Source organism: Simochromis diagramma, unplaced genomic scaffold (genome assembly GCF_900408965.1).
Source record: "Simochromis diagramma unplaced genomic scaffold, fSimDia1.1 OVJJ01000517.1, whole genome shotgun sequence".
In the NCBI taxonomy this organism is placed as follows: domain Eukaryota; kingdom Metazoa; phylum Chordata; class Actinopteri; order Cichliformes; family Cichlidae; genus Simochromis; species Simochromis diagramma.
The window spans coordinates 1,234,123-1,248,648 of record NW_024387173.1 but is presented as its reverse complement, the minus strand read 5'-3'; the positions used below and the strand labels follow the sequence as shown (position 1 = coordinate 1,248,648).

Below are 14,526 nucleotides of genomic sequence, written 5' to 3'. Positions count from 1 at the left end.
TGAACATTTTTACAGTTTTGAAATTCAATTCAATTTTATTTATATAAAGCCAAATCACAACAACGATCACCTTAAGGCACTTCATACCTGTAAGTTAACAACCTCGTTAACCTACAATAATGCAGAGAAAACAGAGAACCCCAACAATCATATGGCCCCCCTATTAGCAAGCACTTTGGTGACAGTAGTAAGGATAAACTTGCTTTTAACAGGAAGAACCTCCAGCAGAACCAAAAACTAGTTTGTTTTGCGTCACTCTGAGACAAGATGCTTCTAATTCTAGAGACATTGTTCAAATGGAAGAAAGCATCCCTACATACATGTTTAATATGTGCATTGAAGGACATATCCTGGTGCTTTCAGGCTGAAACTCTTTAACACACATTAAACAACTTACATTTATATAGTACTTTTACACTTTTACTAGCCAAATCCATGATTTAAAGATTTACATTCATACATTGCTTGTAAATACTACTGCTGCACAATGCTTTTCCTACCACAAATTCATTTCTTTCACTATGTCAGCTGTCTTCCTTTCAGCCTGTATAGTGTTTAACAACACACTATTTTTTTTTCAAACAGAAGAATAGGAAGGAATAATATAAATATAAATATTTTCAAATTGGTCAAAGAAGTCCAGACGCTTTTCTTTCCAAGCTCATAAGACAATTTTCATGTTACCACTTATCAGGATTACCATGTTAGGGTAAGTGACACAAGATAACAGATGGATATCTTTGTAAAGTTGAACCCTATTGTGCAGGCTCCAGGGGGAGCCTGCACTATTTCTGTGAAGGTATACTTGTTTGCTATTTCTGTGAAGGCAAACAAGTATACCTGTTGACCCAAAATAGTCTCATAGTCACAAACTACTGGTTTATTTACAAGGACACAAGTTTGATATTGTTACATATAGACGCAGAAATTCATAGTAGTGGTTCCAAAGAGCAACTAAGCTCGCTTTAGGAGACTGAGTAGGGGGCACATAGATTTTTTACCAAACAGGCTGAAAAACTTACATTTCGTTTTCATATGTTTTTTTCATTGGGCCTAAAAAGCTACTTAATGGGCTTTTATGGAAGACTATGGTCTGGTGTCTTGAACCAGTGGCTCTTTTGGCCATCTGAAGAAACACTTTATACCTTTGGCAAAAAAATAAATAAAATAAAATAAAATAAAAAGAAATTGAATAAAGAAGCGAACACTTATTTTAACATTCAGTTTTATTTTTGATTGCTGTAAGTGATTCATCACACTTTTTAGTAATAAAACTGTATATCCCTAATAGCAAATTTAAAATAGATTTATCCTAAAATAGGATTTAAGTTAGTTAAATTAAAAAAAGTGTCTGTTTTTAGAGAAATGTTTTATAGAAAACATTGTCTTGAGAAAATATTGTATTAAGTGTCAAGTCATCTCCATTCACTCCAGTGGACCATTTCTTTATTGCAATAGTAGATCATGGACCCTTTCAGTAGTTCATGGAGGTTAGTGCCATACAGTAGCTATTCCACTGAGATATAGCATTACAGAATATTTAGATGCAGTTTTAATAAGTAAAACAAGACTATATGTTAACATCACATGTAAATCAAATTAAAACATGTTAGTGGAACAGTAAATTAGGAGTTTTGCGTTAATTAATGCCAGAATAGGCTAGCAAACACAATAACAACAATTTTAACATTACAAATTAACAATGGCTTCAGTTGACTGAGTGAAATATTAGTCATTTTAGCATGTCGTTTTCTGGCCCATTTAAATAAATGTACCCACTGAGTATAACCTACTGTGTTTAAATGATAACTACAACAATCAGGGAAACAGCTACATTTTTTCATGAAATTTGGCTGTAAATAATATGCGAGAGCATATTTGAGAGATTTTGTAAGCATTTCAGGCTTTGTGGTCTGTTGTTGGGGTTTTTTTTGTATTATATTGGAGTTCAGGCCCAGAAGAGTTGAGGTGGAGGACCCAAATGAGACTGAAAGCACAAAGTAGATTTTAAAAAAGCCCAAAAGTCTGAAAAAATGAATCAAAAGGCTAAATGGGAATTAAACTGAATACACAACAACACTCACTTCTTTCTTCACCACGGCAGACTGGTACAATGTTCACATTACTGCAGGAACAGTAATGTTATCCAGTCTATCTGCTAATCTCCTGTTCGCCTGTCCCCCTACTTGTGTTTAAAACCCTAAAATACTTAAACTCCTACACTTGGGGGAGCAAATCATCCCTGACTCAGCATGGGTATTCCACCCTTTTTCAGCTGTGAACCATGGTTTCAGATTTAGAGATATTAATTCTCATTCCTGCCTCGTCAGACTTGGCTGAGAACTAGGGATGGGTATTGATAAGATTTTCACGATTCCGATTCCATTTTCGATTCTGTTTAACGATTCGATTCTTTATCGATTCTCTTATCGATTCTTTTTTTAAAAAATAGGAGAACACGAAGGTCGAATAGCTTAGAACTTTGTTTTATATCTTCTCTTCGAACAAGATAGAAATTTAGGAGTAACATGGCCTTACAAACCCAACAGTGAGATCTTAAGAGATCCACAGCCTACGGCTCTTCAATGGGGTGTCACAGGGTCCCCAGGAAAAAAAATTCTAAATATAAAATAATAAAATAAATATTCTTCTGTAGCAATAACAAAGTATAACATAAATTATTCAGTAGCAATTACACAAGAATATCCAGTAATGTCCCTGCCTACAATTAAACACATTCACTTGCCGAAAATCGGGGACATCTGCTGTGGCAAATGGGTGCAAGCCTTTTACCACAAACTTAGTCACTGCTCGGTGACATTCGTCTATCCTGGCCTGAAAGGAGACGCTACCGGTAGACTGCAGTGAGAACTGCCAGCATCTGAGCCAAACTCTGTCTGTCTCTCTCATCATGGTCACCTAAATGCACAGTAATGGCAGGTTTTGTGATAAGGCAGATCGCGCTAACATAATATGCACTGTTAGTTGATTATTTACCTGCCGCATTAACGGGAGAAGACGTGCAAACGTTACCGCTGCTGCTGGGTTGAGATTCACGAGTCCGGAGCGGAATTAAAAACACGACATTCATGTAAGGTCATCGTGTGTTTTTTGCATATTCGTAGTGTTTCCTCCCTTAAATGAAATATCTACTTTGCAAGTTGCCCCGTTGTCATCCGTTCTCGTAAAGTATAACTAAACTTTTGAGCGTTTGAGCCGCTTAGGTACCATGTTTCCTGCCAGGTAAATGACGCTCCGCAACGTGGTGATGTCATTCGGGGCGACTGGAATCGATAAGGGAATCGTTTGCAAAAATGGCAAACAATTCCAAGGAATTGAAACAGTGGGAACCGGTTCTCAACAAGAACCGGGTTTCGATACCCATCCCTACTGAGAACTGCTCCAGTGTGAGCTGGAGGCCACGCCTGGTGAAGCCAACAGAACCACATCATCCACAAAAACGTGAGACGAGATCCTGAGGCCACCAAAGTGGAATCCTTTCCCCACTTGGCTATGTCTAGAAATTCTGTCCTTAAAATTTAAGAACAGAATTGGTGACAAAGCGGAGCCCTGATGGAGTCACTAGGAATAATTATGGCTGACTGCCAGCAATTCAGACCAAGAGCTTAATACAGTTAATGGCTGATACCAACAAACTACAGCACATACTCTCCCATAGTACCTCCCATAGTAGCTCAGTTAAATGGAGTGAAATGCCTTCTCCAAGTCTACAAAATACATGTAGCCTAGTCAGGTAAACTCACATGTAGACTTGAATATGTCAAAGTATTCCTTCTATGACAGGTACAGGTAGTGGCAGCCACAGATCCATGTAGCTGCCTCAACAATGGAGGTGTGAAACATGTTTAATTTAGACTTGATGTTCCTAGCCTCCCTCATAATGTCTTTGAAGTTCTGCAAGACTTGGAAATTGAAGATTTTGTGGTCAGGGGTCTCTGTCAGACACTCCCTTATCATATGATTGAACGCTTACTATACATTTGGGAGGGCCTCTCCAGCATCCTCCCACACCACTCTACCTCACTATCATGTGGTGCTCATTGAGAGCTCATCTAATGATGGGATTCCAAACTCAATCAGGGAGTCCTGGTGCCACATGCACTTTTGAAAATCCTTAAGTTCAAACATGGTGTTCATTATGGACAAACTGTAACAATAACACAATACCACTCAGGTTCAGATCAGGCACCCATTCCTGCTAATGTTGTCTACATGGGGCGATCGTGGCTCAAGAGTTGGCAGTTCGTCTTGTAATCGGAAGGTTGCTGATTCGAGCCCCGGCTCAGACAGTCTCAGTTGTTGTGTCCTTGGGCAAGACACCCCACCCGTTGCCTACTGGTGGTGGCTAGCAGCTGTGGCTACAATGTAGCTTGCCATCGCCAATGGGTGAATGACTGAATGTAGTGTTAAGCGCTTTGGGGTCCTTAGGGACTAAGTAAAGCACTATACAAACACAGGCCATTTACATGAGTGAAGAAGTATCCCAGTAGAACTGGAGTGTCCAGGAGGGGCACTGTAGGAGCCATTTTTTGTTTTGTTACCTAATGTGTGCCACTAGGGGTCACTTTTTGTGTTTTACTGTATGGTGTGTTTATGAGACTGTATTTAACCTCCTAGGACCTGGCGTCCACATATGTGGACATCACATTTTGGGTTATTTAGACCAAAATACTGAATTTTGCTCCACAAGGGCCTGATATCCACTGACGAGGACATTACACTGCTACTGTTCTATCAAAATTTTAAATGAATATCCTCATATGTGGCTCTCATTTTTCTTAAAAACAAAAATAAGGCAAAAAAAAAATCTGGTAATTCTTTGTTTTTACATTCATCGGGCCCCAATATGTCCAAATATCAAAGAGAAATGAAAAATGCATGCAGTGGAAGAGTTCGGGTCTTAGGAGGTTAAGGTAGACACACATAATTAGTGTCAGGTGTTATTGGTCAGAAAGAGCAAACAGTCTGTGACCACTGCGCTGTTGTCATTTATGATAAATGACACTGGATAAAAAGAACTGTTGAACAACAAATACAACCAATGGAATACAATAAAGATGTTAAATTGACAAGATAAGTATGGCTGGAGTTATTGGAGTGTGGCAAGTTTCATTCATAACAGTGGCATCGCGTCACCCCCACCATCGAACACCTCAGTGGCTTCAAGCATAGGTTTAGCCTCTGCTTGATACACCCAGCAGCTCTGTGAAGGCTGAGTGTATCAAGCTGAGTAACAGTGCTTCTACACTGTTACTCAGCATGGAAGCACGGATTATATCTATATCTATACATCTGATGCTATATCTCAACCTCATCCTCTTGCTCAAGCTCCATCCCCACCAGAGAGGTGACGTTCTATGTCCCAAGAGTCAGCCTCAACAGCCAGAGATTGGATTGCCAGGGCCTCACTGCTTCGCTGCCCAACACATGTTGCACCTGACCCATATGTGACCCATGTTGTGCCTTATGTGGGTGGTGAGCAATGGGGAGTAAGAAAGAAATACAGGTTGATCACAACTGCCTTAGTGAATGAATTGTATTAGCCAATTTTTACTATAATTTGGTGGAATGGTAAGTGGTGGTTTAGTTGAAGCTAAATAAAAAAGAGCCTATGCTGTTTTTTAATTTTCTGTGTTTATTCAAAAATAGTAGTACTTTTTACTTAGTTTGCAGATTTACACCTGCTTACTAGATCATGTGGCATTATCATGTGTTAACCAGGTACAAACCTGTACAAAAAACTAACATTACAGAATTACATGGATGTAAAAAACTAAACATGGGGACACAGTCGAGTTTGACCAGTTGACCCCGCTCTCTCTCTTTTTCTTTCCTTTAGGCTCTCCACCACCCAGGCAGCGGTGTAGGCGTCATTTAATCTTTTTCTTGTCCTGGTCTATTCCTGCAGACATCCTGCCCACTCATTCTGCCTCTCTTTCCTTTCAGCCCCTCACTGATGATTAACCTCCCTCCTTGTCGCTCGCCCACGCCGCTCGTTCTGATTTCGTCATAGCGGCACGGCTGCAGTACGCCTGCTGTCAGGCACTTCACACAGGCTCTGGAGGGGAAAAATTGATGATGGGTTCATTGGAGGCAGTTATAATGGAGGCTAATGACCAATGAGAATGTGTCCAGGCTGTGAAGTACACACTTGAGGAACAAATGTTTAATACATATGAATGTAAGAAATGAAGAGATGTTGTTCCCTTTTCTCCTTGAAAGCATATAACAAAAACATAGAAAGACTAAAATGAATTAAAAGTCCTATTCTGAAACATTTCCACTGAAAAGACTTCTTCCAAAAAACCTCAACGATTGCACAGTTGTAGGCCGTTGATATATGCACATGTACACACACGCACACACAGAAAGTACATTGTGTTGTCATCCTTGCTTCCTGCTCTGCTGGACCAGCAGGATTTGGCCCACTAAAATGCCTCCTGTCTACTTTAACCTCATTTGTGTAACAGATCAGTTCATTCATTCAATTAGCACACACTCACACGGGCACCTGCACATGCACATTCACTCATCGGAAATCTATGGCTTCCCAATGCAATTGTTGAAAAGTAAACTGACTCCCATAAGTCCCTTGCAATTGAGCTTTCTGATCAATAGGAACCCCTTTAATCCATAGAAAGATTTTTTCTGTCCTGTCGAGAGAAATGTTTGTTATAAAAAACAGCTAACTTTACCCCAAAATGGCTAAACGTGTTCCTAGTGTTTAAGTTATATTTTATGTGATATATGTATGTGTGTATTAGTTGGCTCACAAATACGCATTCTGTAAGTGCATAAGTGGCTGTTACAGGAAGACAACGAGTCAGTACACCATCCACATACAGATAAATGTCAGAGCTGAACAGCTGGTGCTCAGCACAGTGTCACGCCTTATCCAGTGATTTGCTCATCACATATTGCGTTGTAGCTAATAGTTGATCTCTAGTAGACACTGCATAGGTAACCTAATTCATTTTTTTCAAGTATTTTTTGTAGACCTGTTCACAACAACAGTCGTCCCATTATCGGTATGCTGTAAGATAAGACAATGCAATATTTTGGAAAACCAAATATTGTATTCCTTTAAGCAAACACGTGCAGAGGTGGGGAAGAAGAACTCCCTTTTAACCTGGTAGCACCAGATTCAGAGAGGAGCAGCCATCTGTTATGGACAGTTGGGGGTTGAGGGACAAGAAAATACAGAAAAGACATATATATTTACTACACTATCCTATGTCAATGAACAGTTTTTTGCTGTCATTGGTAGTTGCTTCAGTTCTTCATCTCAAACTTAAGATGTGTTTTACCTGACACCTATCCACTCCTCATCAACACAAGTGACAGAATTGTTATTAACATGCCAAGGATAAATGAAGTCAATTACTGTTTCTTAATGTAAAGTTGTTTTCACACATGAACTTCTGTCAATTTGTGGAAAATCAGGTTGAAACACTTTCCGTAGATGCCTTTCCTCACATTTAAAGAGTCTCCTTTTACAGTATTGCATATACGCCATGTGGTGAGGGAAAGAGAGCTATCTAAGTAGAGTATGCAGTAAGTCAGAACTAGAGTCTTCAATGCTGAAATCTAATTTTGAAATAGATGATTGTGATTTGTGTCACCTGAGGGTTTTTTTACAGAGCAGCTGAGGTGGCGCAGGGTTTAGGAAGCCTTCAAACACTAAGGAGCTATGTTAAAAGATAATTCTAAATTCTTTCAATATGGACCCTATATTACTTGCTACAAATAAGCACAATAACATGAACAAGGTTTATTTTGAAGAAATTTAAATGAGAACAAACAGTTACATCACTTACCAAACTAAACACATTTCCTGTTTTAGCACTCTCTTTGTCTATTGGTTTTATTGTTACGTGCTCAGTATTATTGTAATGCCTGCTTCCAAAAAAGGGAGCTATATCACTGTCTTTTTTCCGTCCACATATACAGTAGGTTTGGATATACCCAAAGGCTCAACAGTGGACTGTGAATTATCACTGACTTTGATGTGGTGTTGTTCTGTGTTTCTGAATTACAATTTATACTGGAGTGCAATGTTATACTAGCTGAGCATGGACAAAACTATAATAAATTTGATTTTTTTTTATTGTGTAGTAGATGTAGAACCAGTATTACTTGTTGTATTAATATTTAATAAAGGGATAGTAGCATGGTACCAGTGTACTGTATTTAGTTTGTTTAGTTTCAGTCTTCTTTCTTTGAGCTTTTTGCAGGAAGGAGGTCTGGAAGCTGCAGGCCGGCTCACAGGTCCTCTTTTATTCTCTGCCTCTCTCTTTGCTCTGACAGATCCGTGCTGATATCAGATTGATGGGCCGGTTTGATTGAAGTCTCTTTGTCGTGCTAATGTCACCGCGAGTGATGGATGAGACAAATGGGCCAACTCAACGCGCGTGCGTGCAAACTCGACTCCAGAACCGAAAGAAAGAGCCTCTCCCCTCCTCCCGTACACACACACACACACACACACACACACACACACACACACACACACACACACACACACGACTTCCCTCGCTCCCGTGACCAGCTAACAAACTTCTGGCCTCCGGTCACCATAGGCGACGAGCCACGTGACCTGCCATGGAGGTAAGAAAAGGAGTGACACGGTGAAACGGAGAGAGGGAGACAATTGAAGAGCAAGAGCCAGAGAAAATTGAAGAATTTGAAGAAAAAAGACCGACTTTAGGAAGACTGGGTGTAACCTGTGTGAAGCTGAAAATGTGACTGTATTCTTTTCAGTCCTCTCCCGTTGTTTTCCACTGTCACTGACGAGCCTTTGAAACACAGGTTGAGTTACTGATAGAGTAGGGCCTTTAAAACACACACAAACTGCAGCAGACCACATGTGTTTCTGGTTTGGAGAAGTAAAGCCTTCGCATTTTTTCATTCACATTGGAAATGTCTACAGTTTTTTACTTGTAATGTAATTTTGTTGCGACTTTTTTTAAATTACTTTAAGGGTTTTTCAATTAAAAAACCAACACGATTTTTGTACTGCTTTTTGCACACAACAGGGAGATTCTATATCATACTGCCGACTATAGGAACAACTTTCAAATGGATTTTTTAGTTATTTGATTTTTGCTTTTCAACGAATTTCTATTAACCTCGGTCGTGTTTCTTGCTGATAACAAGTCGAGACATTTTACCAATTCCCTGGTGCTTCGAGTCTGCATGGACAACATGAACTCCTTTGTGGAATACTCTATTTGTAACCGACAACCAACTGGCATTTATTCTGCGCCTAAATCTGGATACCACCATCATCACCTGCACCATCACCTTCCCCTGGATCAGCGTCAGGGATTCCCCGTGAGCATCCAAACAGGCCTCAGCGGTTCTCCTGTCCCCGGGTCCAGAAATGACAACAGAGACGTAGGAGCGAGTTATACCGCGGATGGAGGGATGTACGTGGGCGTTGGGGCGGACACCGCCAGCGGAGGAGTAAGTCAGCATCATCAGCAACATCCTCCTCAACATCACGAACAGCATACCCACAGCGGCTACCAACATCCAACACATCACAATCACCCTCAGCTTCACCAGAGCCAAAGCCTGCAGAGTGTAATACCTTCTCCTTATAGTAACGGCTGCAACACGGGGGCCTATGTGGGCCAGGCATGCACCACAAACTCGGAGTATGTTGCTGCCACAGGCGCACCAAACTCCGTCCATCCGCAGTATTTCATGGAGGATTCTTTGGCCTCCACCTACTGTCATCAATCAAGCTTCCCCAACTCGGCCTCAACCGTCGGCCCCAGTTACAGCTCTCTTACCGGGGTCTACTGCGGGCCTCAGCGCACCCTTGCTGGGTCACAGTACCCGCAGCAGATCGGTGGGGGGGTTCTTGACGCAGGAGGCTACCTGGAGCTTTCGCCTGGGGGAGGCTACGGGGAGCTGCCGGTATCTCAGGATCGTGAAAGAGGGGACGATGAGGTCCAGCAGGCCGGGCAGGGGCAGACCTTCGACTGGATGAAGGTGAAGAGAAATCCACCGAAGACAGGTGAGAGAGGGTTCACTTATCCGTTTAACGTCTTAATAAAACCTTATAGTGAGATTAAGTCTGCAGTCCGTCAAAAGTTTCGTATAATATTATGGCATGTTTTTCATATGAAATGCAGTCAAAAATGCATGAATAAACAAACAGAGCGGGGGAATTCGTTTTAAGACGGTCAATGAGGACTGAATGTAGCTTGAATGTAGTCAGGAGCATAATTTGTAGATCAGAACTTTATGGTACAGAGAACAACATTGTTTGATCGAAATGATTTTTACAACATTATTTTATCCTTTCAGAGAAAATACATCATGTTTTTACTACTACTGTCTTTGTGCGGATGGCAGGCTTTTATTTTTTTTATTATTATTTTTTACTTATCTTAATTACTCAAATCGTCAAAGAAGAGGAAAGAGAGAAAGAAAGAATAACAGTTGTGGTTTTCCAACATAAATAAGGCCCATAATGAATTACAGCAATTCGTTGTTGCGAGCACTTAAAAAGAAGACAGAAGTTCCCATATAAAAAAAAGATTGCTCGTTAATACCATCCAGCACGACTAATGGTCACAGATAAATTAGGCCTTTAAATAATTTCATTTTAAATAACTGGTAGAACAGATGTTGAAAAACTGATATATGAATACACTCTATTTTTATTAACAGAGTGCTTTGTTGCATTTAGGAACGCTTTGGACTTTATTACTGTGACACAGTTAATTGAATGGCACTAAAAGTACAAATCAGAGTCGTTTTCGGACTTCACTATGCAGTCGTATGTGTAGATACTTTGGTCTGGGTCAGCTGAGCCCAGGAGTGTGAGCTCTGTGTGTGTGTGTCTTAATGATTACAGCAGACAGGTTATTTCTCCGTTGGAAGTCTTTCCTGCTTTGTTATCTTTAAAAGCAGCCCCTCCATTAACCAGCTCCACCACCAACACCGACACCCCCGTGCTGCTTCTCCATCCCTCCTTAGGCCCACTGATGTCCTTCACTGCTTGTGTTTTTTAAACCTCATCTTTGTGATGCACTTTGTATTTATTTTGATGTAATTTAATAAATTATGGATATCAAACCACAAACCAAACTCTGACTAAAGCTAAATATATCTCTATTTTCTAATTAATAAAGAACACATCTAGCTCCATAACAACGAGCGCTTTTCTCATTACACGTACAAGTAAAACATAAAACATTCGTCTAACAGCTTGTCCATCTCTCTCGCAGTCAAAGTGGCCGACTACGGTCTTGCCCACAACAACGCCATGCGCACCAACTTCAGCACAAGGCAGCTGACGGAGCTGGAGAAGGAGTTCCACTTTAGCAAGTACCTGACGCGAGCGCGGCGCGTGGAGATCGCCGCCACGCTCGAGCTCAACGAGACGCAGGTGAAGATTTGGTTCCAGAACAGACGCATGAAGCAGAAGAAGCGCGAGCGGGAAGGCGCCACCGCGTCTGCGCGGCCATTCTCCTCCTCTTCCGGTACCGGCAGCAGCTTGAACAAGGAGCTGGAAGACACTGACCGCTCTTCCGCGTCTACGTCTCCAGGCGCGTCCCCGAGCTCGGAGACGTAATCTGGCTTTGTACCACTGTGATACACCCATCAACCCATTCTTAAAAGACTGCCTGTTGAACAGATTTTCTAAGTCCCAGAATTCTATAATGGCCGACCACCCATTCAGATGGACTTTTATGCCTCATGTACATGAACATGGAGCAAATAAGTTCTCAGTGCATTTTAGGGAAAGAAAAAAATGTATATTAGTGACATAATTGACAGTTACATACAGTAAGTGCACTGATTTGACAAACTAATGGCACTTATGCCATGGAGATAACAGAAAATGCATAAAAAATATCTGATTATAGATTTTGATACAAACTGGATGAGAGGAGCAGTTAATGTTGGGTCTTTTAGTGAAAATCATTCATGTAGATGATGATAATGACGATGACATCTTTATATGATCAATCTTTCAGCCTGATTGGGGGGGGGGGGTACAGTTCTTTTGTTAATAGTTTAATATTGTTTTGGGGAAAAAAATCTATTTTAGTCATTCTGTTATAGCATTTAACTTTCTATATTTAAAAAAGTCAATCCCATAAAATTAGCTTTTACTATGTCACTAAAACTCACCTAAAAGCCTTCATGAATGCTGCAAATGTAAATGATCTCGGGGAGACATATACAAAACTGTGAAGATGATGATGTGGGTTCTGAGCTATGTTGGTAACACAGGAAGCCTAATGATGAGAATATAGTGCTATCTGGTACACTTTGAACATACTTTTTTCCCTGTTTCTTACTGTTTCTAGTGTTGGCCTACATGTGTCTTCCTATGCAGCTCTGGTCTTTGCACTATGTGACTACAGGGTGACACTTTCAGACAGAAGATACATGAAGCTGGAATGTTATGTTTTCTTCAGGTTTTATGAGCATTTAGAAAAGCTGTGATTCTTCTGCAGTCTGATTTAGAATATAAACATGTCAGTTAGATTCAGGTTAATGTAGAGTGTTTGTTTGTGTGCACTTAAAAGGACGGGGTTTAGGGAAACTACTGAACTTAAGATGAAGAGTGGAAGTGTTTAATTTTTACTGACTGGGTCCTTGCCATTGAGAATAACTTATTGGATGTGTTGTTTATATTTTTGATTCTAGATAATATGTCTGTGTGTGTGTGTGTGTGTGTGTGTGTGTGTGTGTGTGTGTGTGTGTGTGTGTGTGTAGTAGGGGGGTAATGTTCCTTTTCCAGACAAAATGATTTCACATAAAGTGATTCACTCCTAAATATGACTTTAGAAAAATAAAATTGTGTTTGGAATCTCCCTTCGCCTGTACCCACTCCGGTACCAGATAATTTTATCCAAGCAGATCATGTTTACATTGTTCAGGAGTCTGTTTTCCTGAACAATGGCTGGGTTTGATGTCAGCCTGTACCCTGAACTGACAATGATGTGACTGATTTTTTATTATATTGTTTTTAAATGAGAACAGGGTTCATTTTAGTTCTGCTGCCTTGAAGAGACTCTCAGTGATATTTCTGCCTCCTTTTCTACTTTGAGCTACCTCATAAAATGATTTTGTTGATTAAGAGTTGATTCTTTGTTTTTAAACTGACCGTGAAGTGTGTAATGCATGCATGTCAACTTCCTTTTAATTAATGGAGTGCACACAGCCCAATTTGACCTCAAGTGGACCAAAAAAGTGAAACTGTTGCATAAAAATCTGCAAAAAAAATCCTCCAAAAGGCTGGATTTCATTCTGCTTTCAGATTGAATGAACGGTGGATTTACAAAACAGATGATATACAGCTTGTTGTAAGAAAAATATGTCCTAAATTCCATATATCTAAGTTTTTCCACATCTAGTCAGTCTACTCGCACACATGGAAAAAATGAAGCCCAAGAGGCCATGAGAAGGCTATAAAACTGAAGATAATTCAGCTCTGTGGCTTGGAACAATTTAAATAAGCACTCTGATGACTTAATGACTTGAAACACACTGCTCTCTTTTGAAAATACAGTAAAACATTCCAAAATTCCTCTATTTTCACACATTGCAAAGTCATCTAGAAGGTATGCTTATACTCTTTGGCTGTTATTTGGACACATTGGCCAAACATTTGACACCAGTATGTGTATGATATGAATTGATTGGTTCTTCACTCATAGATAATACTGTTTTGTTTTTGTTTGTTTGTTTGTTTGTTTTCAATTTTAAGACTGTATCAGAGTGCTGAATACATCAGAAAAGTCTCAGGAAAACCACTTAAAGGTATGAAACTGGATTTCCATCTGTCTAAACTCAGGAGATGCCAGAGGTCCACATTTATGTTTAATATTGTTGTTTTTGATTTGAGGAAACAATCCCACCAGTGTTCTTATTATTTCAGAATGCTAATCATGTGTGTTACATTCATAAATTAATTAATAACAATTTACTGTACCAAAAGCGTAGGACAGCCCCTAGAACCCAAATGACTGCGCTAATCCAGTAGTTAATCCCAAAGCGAATCTGTTTCCATAAGAGCTAATTCATGAGCCAAGAGGAACGGGAAATGCAGTGCGGAAATGGATTTTCAGATGAGGAGTGGAATCACCATTTTAAATGTCAGAAATAAATCTTTGATTCCTTTGTCCAATTATTTATTTATTTTTTCATATATTTAAAAATCAGTTTTTTTTTTATTTAGAACTCAAAATTGCCTTTTGAAAATCTGTTTTCACTGAGAATTAATTTTTTTTTAAATGAAATTCATTTTGGATTTAAAGTATTTATTAATGGATTAATAATTCATTTTGAAAAATTTGAATGATAAATAGTGTTTTTATTTTAAATTAAATTATTTAAGTAAATAAAATGAATAAAAATGAACTTGTAAATTAATGAACAAATACATATTTTATTGTACAATTCAATATTTAGGCTTCTTTTTTCAATGATCATGACTCTTCTGGTCCTCCATATAGAAGAAAGACATCAGTTTCG

At 39.6% G+C, this 14,526-nt stretch overlaps 1 protein-coding gene across 1 annotated transcript; it reads left to right on the top strand.

The window, feature by feature from the left end:
• The first annotated feature begins 4,838 nt into the window (after positions 1-4,838).
• Positions 4,839-14,231, top strand: LOC120744723 (homeobox protein Hox-B1a-like). Its single transcript, XM_040049270.1, has 2 exons — positions 4,839-10,045; positions 11,265-14,231. The coding sequence occupies exons 1-2, from the start codon at positions 9,217-9,219 to the stop codon at positions 11,609-11,611; spliced, it is 1,176 nt and encodes a 391-aa protein (XP_039905204.1). The 5' UTR covers positions 4,839-9,216; the 3' UTR covers positions 11,612-14,231.
• The last annotated feature ends 295 nt before the right edge of the window (positions 14,232-14,526 follow it).